Source organism: Triturus cristatus, chromosome 10, assembly GCF_964204655.1.
Source record: "Triturus cristatus chromosome 10, aTriCri1.1, whole genome shotgun sequence".
In the NCBI taxonomy this organism is placed as follows: domain Eukaryota; kingdom Metazoa; phylum Chordata; class Amphibia; order Caudata; family Salamandridae; genus Triturus; species Triturus cristatus.
The window spans coordinates 374,933,963-374,945,742 of NC_140593.1; the positions used below are offsets into that span (position 1 = coordinate 374,933,963).

The 11,780-nt window shown below is 46.5% G+C and overlaps 1 protein-coding gene across 2 annotated transcripts in view; it reads left to right on the forward strand.

The window, feature by feature from the left end:
* The window catches only part of LOC146789453 (ATP-dependent translocase ABCB1-like), a 197,983-nt gene extending 189,128 nt beyond the window's left edge, over positions 1-8,855 (forward strand). For both annotated transcript variants that reach the window (XM_085631599.1, XM_085631600.1), the window contains exons 27-29: positions 2,817-3,023; positions 3,496-3,642; positions 8,570-8,855. In XM_085631599.1, coding sequence (XP_085487725.1) covers positions 2,817-3,023; positions 3,496-3,642; positions 8,570-8,767 — 552 coding nt within the window. In that variant the 3' untranslated portion in view covers positions 8,768-8,855. The remainder of the gene's footprint in view (positions 1-2,816; positions 3,024-3,495; positions 3,643-8,569) is intronic.
* Positions 8,856-11,780: the final 2,925 nt, after the last annotated feature.

Genomic DNA, 11,780 nt, shown 5'->3' on the forward strand with positions numbered 1-11,780 from the left:
TCAGACGTGCGGAGGCGTTTTGGATGCGTTGTAGTCGATGCAGGTGTTTGGCTAGGATTTCTGCGTAAAGTGCGTTGCCGTAGTCCAGCCTGCTGCTGATGAGGGCCTGTGAGACAGTTCTCCTTGTTTCGGATGGGATCCACTTGTAGATCCTGTGGAGCATGCGGAGGGTGTTGTAGCAGGAGGAGGAGACCGCGTTGATCTGCTTCGACATGAAGAGGGAGGAGTCGAGGACGAATCCGAGGTTGCGTGCGTGGTCGGTAGGTGTGGGTGCCGTTCCCAGCGTTGTAGGCCACAATGAGTCATCCCAGGCCGAGGGGGTGGATCCGAGGATGAGGACCTCCGTCTTGTCCGAGTTCAGTTTCAGACGGCTGCTCTGCATCCATTCGGCAACGGCCTTCATTCCCTCGTGGAGGTTCGTTTTGGCGGTGTGCGGGTCCTTGGTGAGGGAGAGTATGAGCTGGGTGTCGTCGGCGTAAGAGATGATGTTGAGGTTGTGCTGACTGGCTACTTGTACGAGGGGGGCCATGTAGATGTTGAACAGCGTCGGGCTGAGTGATGATCCCTGGGGTACGCCGCAGATGATGTCGGTGGCTTCGGATAGGAAGGGTGGAAGTCGGACTCTCTGGGTTCTGCCGGAGAGGAAGGATGTGGTCCAGCTGAGGGCTTTCTCATGGATCCTGGCTTCTTGAAGGCGTGTTTTTAGGGTGCGATGGCAGACCGTGTCGAAGGCGGCCAAAAGGTCCAGGAGGATGAGGGCTGAAGTTTCGCCGTCTCGAGTTGTCGCCTGATGTCATCTGTGGCGGTGATGAGGGCTGTTTAAGTGCTGTGGTTTCCTCTGAACCCGGACTGGGACGGGTCCAGGATGTTTTTGTCATCGAGGTGGTGGGTTAGTTGCGCGTTGACTATTTTCTCGATGACCTTCGTTGGGAACGGGAGGAGGGAGATGGGTCGGAAGTTCTTGAGGTCCTTGGGGTCCGCCTTGGGCTTCTTGAGGAGGGCGTTGATTTTGGCGTTCTTCCAGCTGTCCGGGAATGTGGCTGTCTCGAAGGAGGCGTTGATGACCTTCCGTAGTTTGGGTGCGATGGTTGTGTCGGCTTTGTTGAACACGTGGTGAGGGCAAGGGTCTGACGGTGATCCAGAGTGGATGGAGTTCATGACCTTGCGTGTTTCTTCGTCGTTGATGTTGGTCCAGGAGGTCAGGTGGTTGGTCCAGGTGGTGTTCGCGGGGAGGAGTCTGGCACGGTCAGGTTGATCGGGATGTTGAAGCTGTTGTGGATGTCTGCTATCTTCTGGTGGAAGCAGGTTGCCAGAGCGTTGCACAGTTCTTGTGAAGGCGGGACGTCGTTGGGGTTGGAGAGTTCCTTCACGATGCTGAAGAGCTCTTTGCTGTTGTGTGCGTTGTTGTCCAGTCTGTTTTTGAAGGAGGATCTTTTGGCCATTCTGATGAGGTGGTGGTGTCTACGAGTGGCGTCCTTGTGTGGCTGTAAGGTGTGCAATCATGGAGCCATTTCTTCTCCAGTTTCCGGCAGGCGCGTTTGGAGGTCTATAGCTCGTCGGTGAACCAGGTGGCTTTCTTGCTGGCGTGGTTGATGGGGGGTTTCCTGAGTGGTGCGATGGTGTTGGCGCAGTCTTCAATCCATTGTCTGAGGTTGCGGGCTGCTGTCTGGGTTGGTGGAGGCCGCAGGTGGGTTCTGGGAGAGGGTGGAGGTCAGTTGGTCTTTGGTGACTTTGCTCCAGCAGCGACGTGGGAGTTGTTGGGTGTGGTGGTGCGTGGTTGGCTTCTTGAAGGTGAAGTGGATGCAGTGGTGGTCGGTCCAGTGGAGTTCGGTGGTGTGGTCGAAGGCGACGTGGGTGCCTGTGGAGAAGATGGGGTCCAGCGTGTGGCCGGCAGCGTGGGTTGGTGTGATGACGAGCTGTTTGAGGCCGAGGTTTGCCAGGTTGTCAATCAGGGTGGTAGAGTTGGCATCGTTGTTGTTCTCGAGGTGGAAGTTCAGGTCCCTGAGGAGGATGTAGTCTGTGGAGTCGAGTACGTGGGTGCTGGTGAGGTCAGCGATGGAGTCGCTGAACGGCGCCCTGGGTCCCGGGTGTCTGTAGATGAGCGTTCCTCTGAGGGTGGTGTTGGGGTCAGTGTGGATTTGGAAGTGCAGGTGTTCGGCGGTCTTGAGGGTGTCCTCTGTGTGGGTGGAGACCTTGAGGGTGGACTTGTGGATGATGGCTATTCCTCCTCCGATTCCGTTGGTGCGGTCTCTGCGGGTGATCTTGTAGCCGTCAGGGATGGCTATTGCGATGTCGGGCGCCGAGGAGTCGTTCCACCAGGTCTCGGTCAGAAAGGCCACCTCGGGGGCGGCGGTGTCAAGCAGGTCCCAGAGCTCGACGGCGTGTGTGCATGCGGAGCGGGTGTTGAGGAGTATGCAGCGGAGGTGGTTGGGTCTGGTCTTTGGAGGTGTGCTGGCTCTGTTGCAGGTGAAGCTGCAGCTGCGGCAGGAGAAAGGTCTGTGGGTGCGCTTCGGGGTGGCCTGGAAGCAGCTGTGGTTTCGGCCAGTATTGAGTGCATGAAGGGCGGCAGCGTCGTAGCGGTGTCTGGCGTAGTGGCTGATTGATTGATTGACGCCACATTATTTTAAAAAAAAGTTTTCACCATACACAGAAATGTAAAAAACTGCTTGTGGGCTTCTTTTCTGTGCTACCCTTGTCTAATCAAATTCTATTACAATATTGATAAAGTTCACGTAATTATTTTACGGTGACAACATAATTCCAAGGTATGTTGTAGATACACCCTTTTATTTTCTTGACAGTTCTCTTTTTTCTAGTTTGCAGATGGAATGGACACCAAATCCTTAAATCTGCCTTGGTTCAGGAATCAGATGGGAATTGTGTCGCAGGAGCCTATTCTTTTTGACTGCAGTATCTCTGAAAATATTCAGTATGGCGACAACAGCCGAGTTGTTACTCAAGAGGAGGTGGAAGAAGCAGCTAAATCAGCAAATATTCACAGTTTCATTGAAGATCTTCCAGAGGTATGTAAATATTATAATATAATTTTATTCTATTGTACTAGTTGAACAGCAATGATATTCCTTTCCAGTAATGCAATGTATGGTAGCAAAGTGGTGAGAAGGTGGCTATCTTGGATATCACTCGGGTAGTCCCTGGTATGACGTCAGAAGAACTGTACACATGCAGAGCTGATGAAAGGGAAATTCTGCCTCAGCCTGATTTTAGAGAGGAGTGTTTATTGAACAGAGCCGGAAAATAGGACAATCCTGTGAAGACTTGATTTAAAAAAGGAGTACCACTTTTAGGAAAGTTGGGGACAGCTAATCACTGCCCTCTAATGATTTCAGAACAGAAGAGAACTTTTTCAGCTGAAATTGTGTTTGTTTTGTTTGGATACTTATTACTTCAGAATGACCTCATTTGTTCCACAGAAGTAGATCAGCTGGTCTGTCTCTTTCTATTCTTGAAGTTCTGTTTTGTTTTCAAATGCAGAAATACAACACAAGGGTTGGAGATAAAGGAGCACAGCTCTCAGGGGGTCAGAAGCAAAGAATCGCCATTGCAAGAGCGCTTGTTCGAAAGCCCAAGGTGCTGCTCCTTGATGAAGCTACGTCTGCTCTTGACACAGAAAGTGAAAAGGTTTGTAATGTCACAGTATTTTAACTAATAATGCCATTAACGTGTATTAACAGTTTAATCAAGCAAGAGTTTCTGACGTCAACAGGCAGCAATGCATACTGGACAAACGTCCTCTTTATCAGGGGCCCATTTTGCAGTGCAAGTTTTTAAAGACTGCGTTTCAATCCTAAATTGGAAATATAATTTCCCATCTAGAGGTAAAATAATTTGATCCCAGTGTGGTTCCAGATGAAATGTGGATTTAAATTCACAAGTCTCCAATTAATGAGTGACCAATGCTTGCTCTAACTGCATTTTCGTCCACCCACTGCCAATAATGGGCTTTCAACAGCCTTGGTATTAAAGGCGGACTTAAGAGTGGACTGAGCCAGTAGTCCCCAAGACCAATGTCTACAAGCAACGTGTGAACCTGTCTCAGCCACGGTATTTTACAAAACTTGTCTGTAGTCATCTTATCCCTTAATGCGCCACCATATTATGCCAGCTCAGGCGGAAACCACAGCGTCTCCAGAATAACTAAGTCTGCAATTTGGCTCTCTCTGCCAAAGGTCGTTGACCTATCTCCAACATCAAAGGTTTAAAGGCGGTACTTTGCGGTAAATTGAAAAAATTCTGCAAAAAGCGATTTTCTGATCTTCTCAGGGAGGAAAGGTCAGAGAAACCTCATAACTCTGAACCATAAAAAAAGGCACCAATAGCTTTAGCATCATAAATTGGCAAAGTAGTAGCAATGGGTTTCATTAAGGAGATATTGCACTCTCTGACTATAGCTCCCATTATTTGTTTGTGCTTGAGAGTTAGTAAATGTAGCTGAGGTTTCCATGAAAGGTTCGGGGAGATATTCACTCCCGAATAGCTAAAGAGCTTTACACTATCAAGTAGCACACACCCCAGCTCAAGTTTTCCTTTGAAAGATCTGTGCTTATCAAAGAACGTTATCTTTGACTTCGCGCAATTGATTTCCAAACCTCAAAAAGGAGCTCTTAATCCTATTTATAACAGACCTATCAAAGAGAGATGACCAAAGACAGAGGTCTAGATGGATATAATCGATAAGACTAGAATGGACTGCGCAGTTATATGTGTCCGCACCAAGTCCATCAAAGATGGTTCTGCCTTTAGTGGCTCTAAAGCCGACATGTAATGTTGAGGCTTTCAACTGTAAAGCAGACTCTGTCCATCTCAATACTGGGGGAAGATCGAGCTTTAGTACACCTCATCTTCATTACTTGCATCACTAGAGTCATCATTATGTAAGGGCTCATATGTGGTTTTAAAATACCCCCTAGAATCAAACCTGGATAAGGATAGCGGGCTGACAGGAGTTCCTCCAGGGCTGTGATAGTATGAGTTCTTAGTCCACCCCTAACACCTCTGGAACATATATATTAAATATATCGATATTCATTGGCCCCTCTCTTTCAGCCGCAAGGCAAATAATCAAAATGTCTGGTGAGTCAGTGTTGAGCAATTGGATTTCACAGTCCAAAGCCATTCTAACCCAGATGGTAAGACCCCCAGAGGGCCGTCCAGCCAGTCCACAGATAGCAGGAATAAAATAATTCAAATAACCAAGTCTGAGAACAGGTTCCACACGCCAGGTTTCTTGGAGGAAACAGATGTCATACTGCTCAATAAAAAAGTTCCTATCAGAAAGAATGAATTTAGATTTCAAGCCAGCGATGTTCTAAGATGAGTAAAAAAGCCCATTATTGGCCCTGGAAGGTTTTCTAAGGATGCGTTGGTTTACTGGCACTTGTTTGATTTTGTGAGGAAGAACTCTGCTAATAGGTAAACCACCTACCTTCTGGCCATCAGTATCTGGGGTGATCATATGATGGTCACCAGGTCTTGAAGGCAAAGAGTGTGAAGTAGGAGATAATATTTCAGATACTAGAGAAGATTTACTTAAACATGGGCCAGTAACGGCATTTCTGAGTGCTTTAGAGAGAGCTCCCTGTCTAGCTGGATCTGAGTCAGATTCTGGGGTAGCCAAGTGGTCAACATCATTTCCACCAAGAATACTAACGGATGGCTGTCAATCCACCATCCTGAGTGGAGAGTTAGCTCGAAAAGAATTAAAAAGGCTACCTCTGTCACTAGGTCGGACAGAGGGGTAGGATGGCCCCTGCCAGGAACCATTTACTAAAAGTGTCTTGAATTAATTTTCTACTGTGTTGGGGGAAACGTCCTAATGTCCAGAGCTACTAGATTGTCAACCAAGAATTTAGACATTAGAGTCAATTCAAGATGATCATATGGACAATGAGAAACAGTCATCTGTTTTACACTAATAATGTTGTCACGAATACTAGATCGGCAGCCCCTTACATGACGAATCCAATGTATTGCCTTATTTTTTAGGGATTCTTCCCCTTCATAGGGGGACTTTTGCAGTAGTTTGGGTACATTCATCATAAAGATGGCAGCATGATGTCTAGCCTTTCTAACAGGTAGCCCTTTGACAAAAGACAGTGGGTGTTGTGAAAAATCGGGACGATCTGTTACACATCCTGGGTGCGGTATCTGTGAAGTTACACTAGTTTTAACAGAATAGGGCTCCATGGGCCTAGATAGAACACAGGCTTGGTCAGAAATAGATGAAGAGATAGGGAAAGAGGTAGAACATATCACAGAGGAAGGTGCAATCACCTGATTAGATAAAGGGACAGATAGGAGAAATAATCAGAGGTAGTGTGCTGATTTCCGGACCTCCAGTTTCTATGGTAACTACTTTTGCATGTTTTAATGATTCAGTCAGCGAGCAAACCAGTGATTTTAAAACCCCTACTTCATTTCAGCAGTTAGGGTGGTATAATAGACATGGTCGCGTGGGGGAGATGTAGGAACATTAGTTGACCTAAGTATATCTCCACATTTATTGGGAACATCTTGATCACTTAGAGCTTCAGATAAAACAGCAAACCAATTGTTGGATATTAATGGATCCGCAATTGAAGCTTGTGATGGTGTATCAGGAGCCAGGTCAGTCAAAATGGACGGTGATAGAGGAATCTCTTCCCCATTTAGGGAGGCCGACTGCGTCTGCTTGTTTTGTATATTAAACATTCTGGGTATTTTTTCCTCCTGGCTACTCACACCCTTGGAGGGGGGAGTTCTAATCGCTGAGGAACCTGTATCAGTCGGCGCTGATGTTAGAATAACTTCACAATTGCCAAGTAAGGTATCGATTCTATCCATCACACGATTGCTGCCGGCATTGTGCTTCCTTTTCTTTACTTTCTTAAGCCCCAACCCAGCCCCCCTCTCTGCTGCTTTTCTTTTCCACAGCACATACACAGCGGGGAAGAGTTGGCGCTCCACAGGCAAGGAAAGTCCAGGTGTTCTCCCACAGCAGGAACGCAGCAAAAGCAGTTCAGTAACATGTTAACGGATCACCGTTTGTGTGTGCTACAGTCCAAGATACCATTTTGCGGATGCCAAAGGTTTGATTTTGTGAATCGGACTGTTTGCAACTGCAAAACAGCTTTAGTTCATCTGGCCTTGAGGTGCTTAAAAGCAGCAAGTGGGCCTGGAGGAAAATGGGGGAAGTACTGGTTATAACATTTTATACTTTCCAGTCTCCCCAATTAACAATAAATCACTTATTGCACTGACTGCTCAACCATCCATAATTAACTAAACCAGCCATCTACAAATAGGAGAACCATTTAAGGGCAGTTATTTAAAGATACCACTTACCTTAGCACAAACAGCAAACTAAAGCTCCTTACCCAAATACGGGCAAACAATAAAGAGACACAGCACGGCACAGAAGTACCTAGAAGAACGATCTAGACAGTCCTGTGTCTGGCAAGGAATGGTTGTTCAGCTGTTTATAAACTAAAGAAATTTCCATTATTGGCAGACACTGCCTACTCTCCGGGCCAGACAGGGTTTGTATTCTCCCGGTAAATCCCACTGGGCATTCCCCGGTGGGCTGGAGCTCGTTTTAAAAGACATGTACCCTCCGCCACTTTCTCCAGCTCTTAGGTGGATTGCAGCAGACACCGGGTGGGCTTCGAGAGAGAGCAAGAGAAGGAAGAGGTAAAAGCGATCAGAGGGAGAGGAGACAAAGACAGAGAGAGAGAATTGATGGATGGAAAGAGTGATAGCGGAAGAGGAAGGGAGAGTTGCTGGTTGCGGCATTTTTTTCCAGGGCTGCTTTTGGTTCCCTGCTCTGTCCCTGCCCACCCCATCCTAAATGCATTCACATAATATATTTTAAACCACTTCACTTGGGGTTGAAAGATCATTCGAGATATGACGGATGCAGAGCAGAGCCTGTCGAGGCTCGGTTTTATCTGCATATACAAGACTTCAAAATAAGTGTACCAGGAACTATCCCAAACAGCAGGCGCTTCCATACAAACTTCTATCCTGATAGCTCTGTTATTATAATTGAATACAGAATACTTTGACACAGTTGAAAATTGAGATAGACAGATTAATACCAAATATGAAAATGTTGGTAAAAACCTGTTCCATGAGAACGTCACAGTCCATTATGAAACTGCAGATTAGAATGCTTGTTGTCCTGGGTTTTATACTGTAGTAGGTGAAGCTGTCATGGATGTAACAATGGTATTGTTATGCAACCTTCCAAACAGAGATGGGCATTTTGTATCACTATACTGCTTTGAAAGTGCAATTTAAGTAACAAAGTTTAAAAAAACTGAGCAAAAGTCTCACTCCCTGCTTTATTAATTAATAATGCACTATCTCTGATGTCACTTGAGATTGTAAATGGGATTTTCTTCACTTTTAAGAGTTGTGTATGCTTACAACTTTCAGCTACTACATTTTCTATGCATACTTATAGGGAATTATTATCCAAATGAGGATACGATCTATACTATAAATGGATGCAAAATAAAGTAGGAGTTTCTCGACAAGTCACAACATTGACAAGTTTGTATCTTTGCAGGTTGTACAGAGAGCCCTTGACAACGCCAGACTCGGCCGGACCTGCATTGTTATTGCTCACCGCCTGTCGACTGTACAGAACGCGGATATCATTGCAGTATTTCAGAATGGAAAAGTGGTTGAGCAAGGCACTCACAGCGAGCTCCTAGCAAAGCAAGGCATATATTATGAACTTGTAAATGCACAAGTTTCCCATTAGCAACGATTATTACTATATATGTACATATTTATATTCTTGTTATATTTGAAGTATGTGAGTATTTTTTGCAATAAAATCTGGAGTGAAACCTGTGTGTAAATTAATGCTTTCTCAACAGACCATCTAAATATTTTCTTCCATAACTTATGCTGGATGATGTAGCATGAATATTTGTAAGGGATTTTAAGAAATTATGAAAAGACAAATGAGCAATATTAACATTTAGGGAGCTAGATCAATAGCGTAGGCCTTTCCAGAGCATCAGATGTGCCATGGACACCTGCCAGCTCGCTCCTGTCAAGATTTCATTTCAGCAGCTAACTTGAAAACAAAAGGCTACTTTGCGCATCACACACGAGCAGCTTAAAATTATATAACAAATGCCACAGTATCACCAACTCGATCTTGCTTTTTTAGACTTTAGAAAAATAAACTAAACCATCAAAATACAATATTCTCGCAAAACGTTCAGGAGAAACAAGTTTAACATTTCTGTATGGGTTACTGTAATTATTGGGTGAAAGAGTTCAGGTTGGTAGCCCAGTGTTGGGGGAACAGTAAAGAAGTGGTAGAATATGGCTTTCACTACAGGTTTGGGTGGTGTGGTGATGGGGTAGTCACACATTGCTGGTCATAGCAGTTTAGTTCTGATAGTGCCGTACTGATGGTAAAAATGTGGATCTGGTGGATCAAAGTGCTGTGCTGGTTAAGGCAGAGCAGCTGTGGGTCATGAAAGGAAGTACTGGTAGCTGTTAGTGCTTTGCATGCCAGGGCAGTAATCCAGGGAGGGTGGTGAGATGATTTGAGGTTGTAGTACAATTCTATTGGGAGTAGTTTAGATCTAAGGTGGTAGTATGATGCAAGAGGCAAAATGTGGGTCTGGAAGGTGGTAATGTGGTCCTGGCTGAAAGTAGTTCTGGAGGTCAATCAATCAGGTGGCTTATAGAGCACGACTACCCACCCTTAAGGGTCTCACGGTGCTGGGGGTGGACTGCTGGTCAGTCGAAGGCACTGTGGTTCAGTCCAAGAGCCAGGTCTTGAGGTCCTTCCTGAATTGAGGCAGTGACTGTGATTGCCTGAGGTGGAGAGGAAGGGTGTTCCAGGTCTTTGCTGCGAGGTAGGAAAAGGATTTTACTCTGGTTGTGGTCTTGCACATACATGGGACAGTAGGTAGGGCCAGTTGGGCAGAGCGAAGGTCTCTGGTGGGTGCATTGAATGTGAGGCAGTGGTTGAGGTATGCAGATCCCACGTCATGAAGGACTTTGTAGGCATGTGTAAGGAGCTTGAAGGTTATTCTTTTGTTGACTGGGAGCCAGTGGAGGTCTCTAAGGTGGCCGGTGATATGGCTGCAGCGGGGTATGTTGAGAATGAGTCTGGCAGAAGCGTTCTGAATGTTCTGAAGTTTCTTGAAGTTTCTGGTTGATGCCGGCATATAGTGTGTTGCCGTAGTCCATTCTGCTGTTGATGAGTGCGTGGGTGAACATCTTTCTAGACTCATTGGGGATCCATTGAAGATCTTTCAGAGCAGGCATAGCTTCTGGAAGCAGGATGATGAGACGACATTGATCTGGCAGCTCATGGTGAGCGAGTAGTCCAGGATGATTCCTAGGTTCCGTGCGTGGTCTGTGGGTGTGGGTGGGGGGGTTCCAAGTGTTGTGGGCCACCAGGAGTCGTCCCAAGGCAGAGGGGGTGGAGCCCATGATGAGGACTTTGGTCTTCTCTGAGTTGAGCTTGAGGTAGCTGTTCTTCAGCCAGGTGGCAACAGCCTTCATCCTGTTGTGAAAGTTGTTCTTGGCGACTATGGGTTCATTGGTGATGGAGAGAAACAGCTGGGTGCCGTCGGCATAGAAGAGGATGTTGAGTCCATGGTTCATGACGATGACTGTGAGCGGGGCCATGTAGATGTTGAAGAGAGTGGGATCAGGGAGGAGTCCTGAGGCACTCCACAGCTGATCTCTGTGGGTGCAGAGTGGAACTGTGGTAATCTGACTGTGTTCAGCTGGTGAGGAAGGAGCGGATCCATTCCAGGACTTTCTCACGGATGCTGACGTCATGGAGTCGTGTGCAAAGGCGGCTGTGAGATACAGAAGGATAAGGCTTACAGTTTCGCCTCGGTCGAGGAGGCTGTGGACATCTTCTGTGGTGGCGAGAGGGGTGGTCTTGGTGCTGTGGTTGCTTTGGAAGCTGGATTGTGAGAGGTTCAGGATGTGGTTTGCTTTGATGAACTCAGAAAGTTGAGTGTTAATGGCCTTTTCAATGACCTTGGCTGGGAAGGGTAGAAGTGAGGTAGGTCTGAAGTTCTTGAGATCTGTCGGGTCGGCAGAGGGTTTCTTCAGCAAGGTGTTGATCTCTGCATGTTTTAGTGTTACGGGAAGGTGGCAGAGTTAATGGAGCAGTTGATGGTGCAACATAGTTCGGGGGGGATGGTGGTGCTAGCTCTATTGAAGGTGTGGTGCAGGCATGGGTCCAAGGGTACTCCAGGGTGGATGCTTTTCATGATCTTGAGGGTGTCAGCAGGGAGGGGAGTCCTTCTGACTAGGGTCTGTTGTCATTGGGTGCTGTGGTTGCGGGTGGGGTGGAAGGTTCTTGGGTATCGGCTGTTGAAGCTGCTGTATATCTCCTTACTCTTGCAGTGGAAGAAGGTGCCAAGGTTGCTCCACCATCTCTTCTCGAGCTATCTACAGGTGCGTCTGTACTCCTGAAGGGATGAGGTGATAGTATAGTGTTCAAAAGTAATAGGGTGGTGTTGGGAAAGTTGCTGAAGTTATGAGATTGTACTGCAGTGCTGGGCACTGTAATGTGGTAAGGACAGACCTGTGCGATCATGCCAGGGTAGTGGTGAGTGACCTGTTCAAAAAAGGTGATCAGAGGTTAACAATATGCTTAAAAAATTCATCTGGATGACAACTGGTCTGGTTTTTATTGGCCATACTTTCACTTTAATTACTTTCTCAAGAGTAAGATTTATAGTATGAATAATGGGAGCTCTTCCTGGTGGATGTAAATCCTCCAT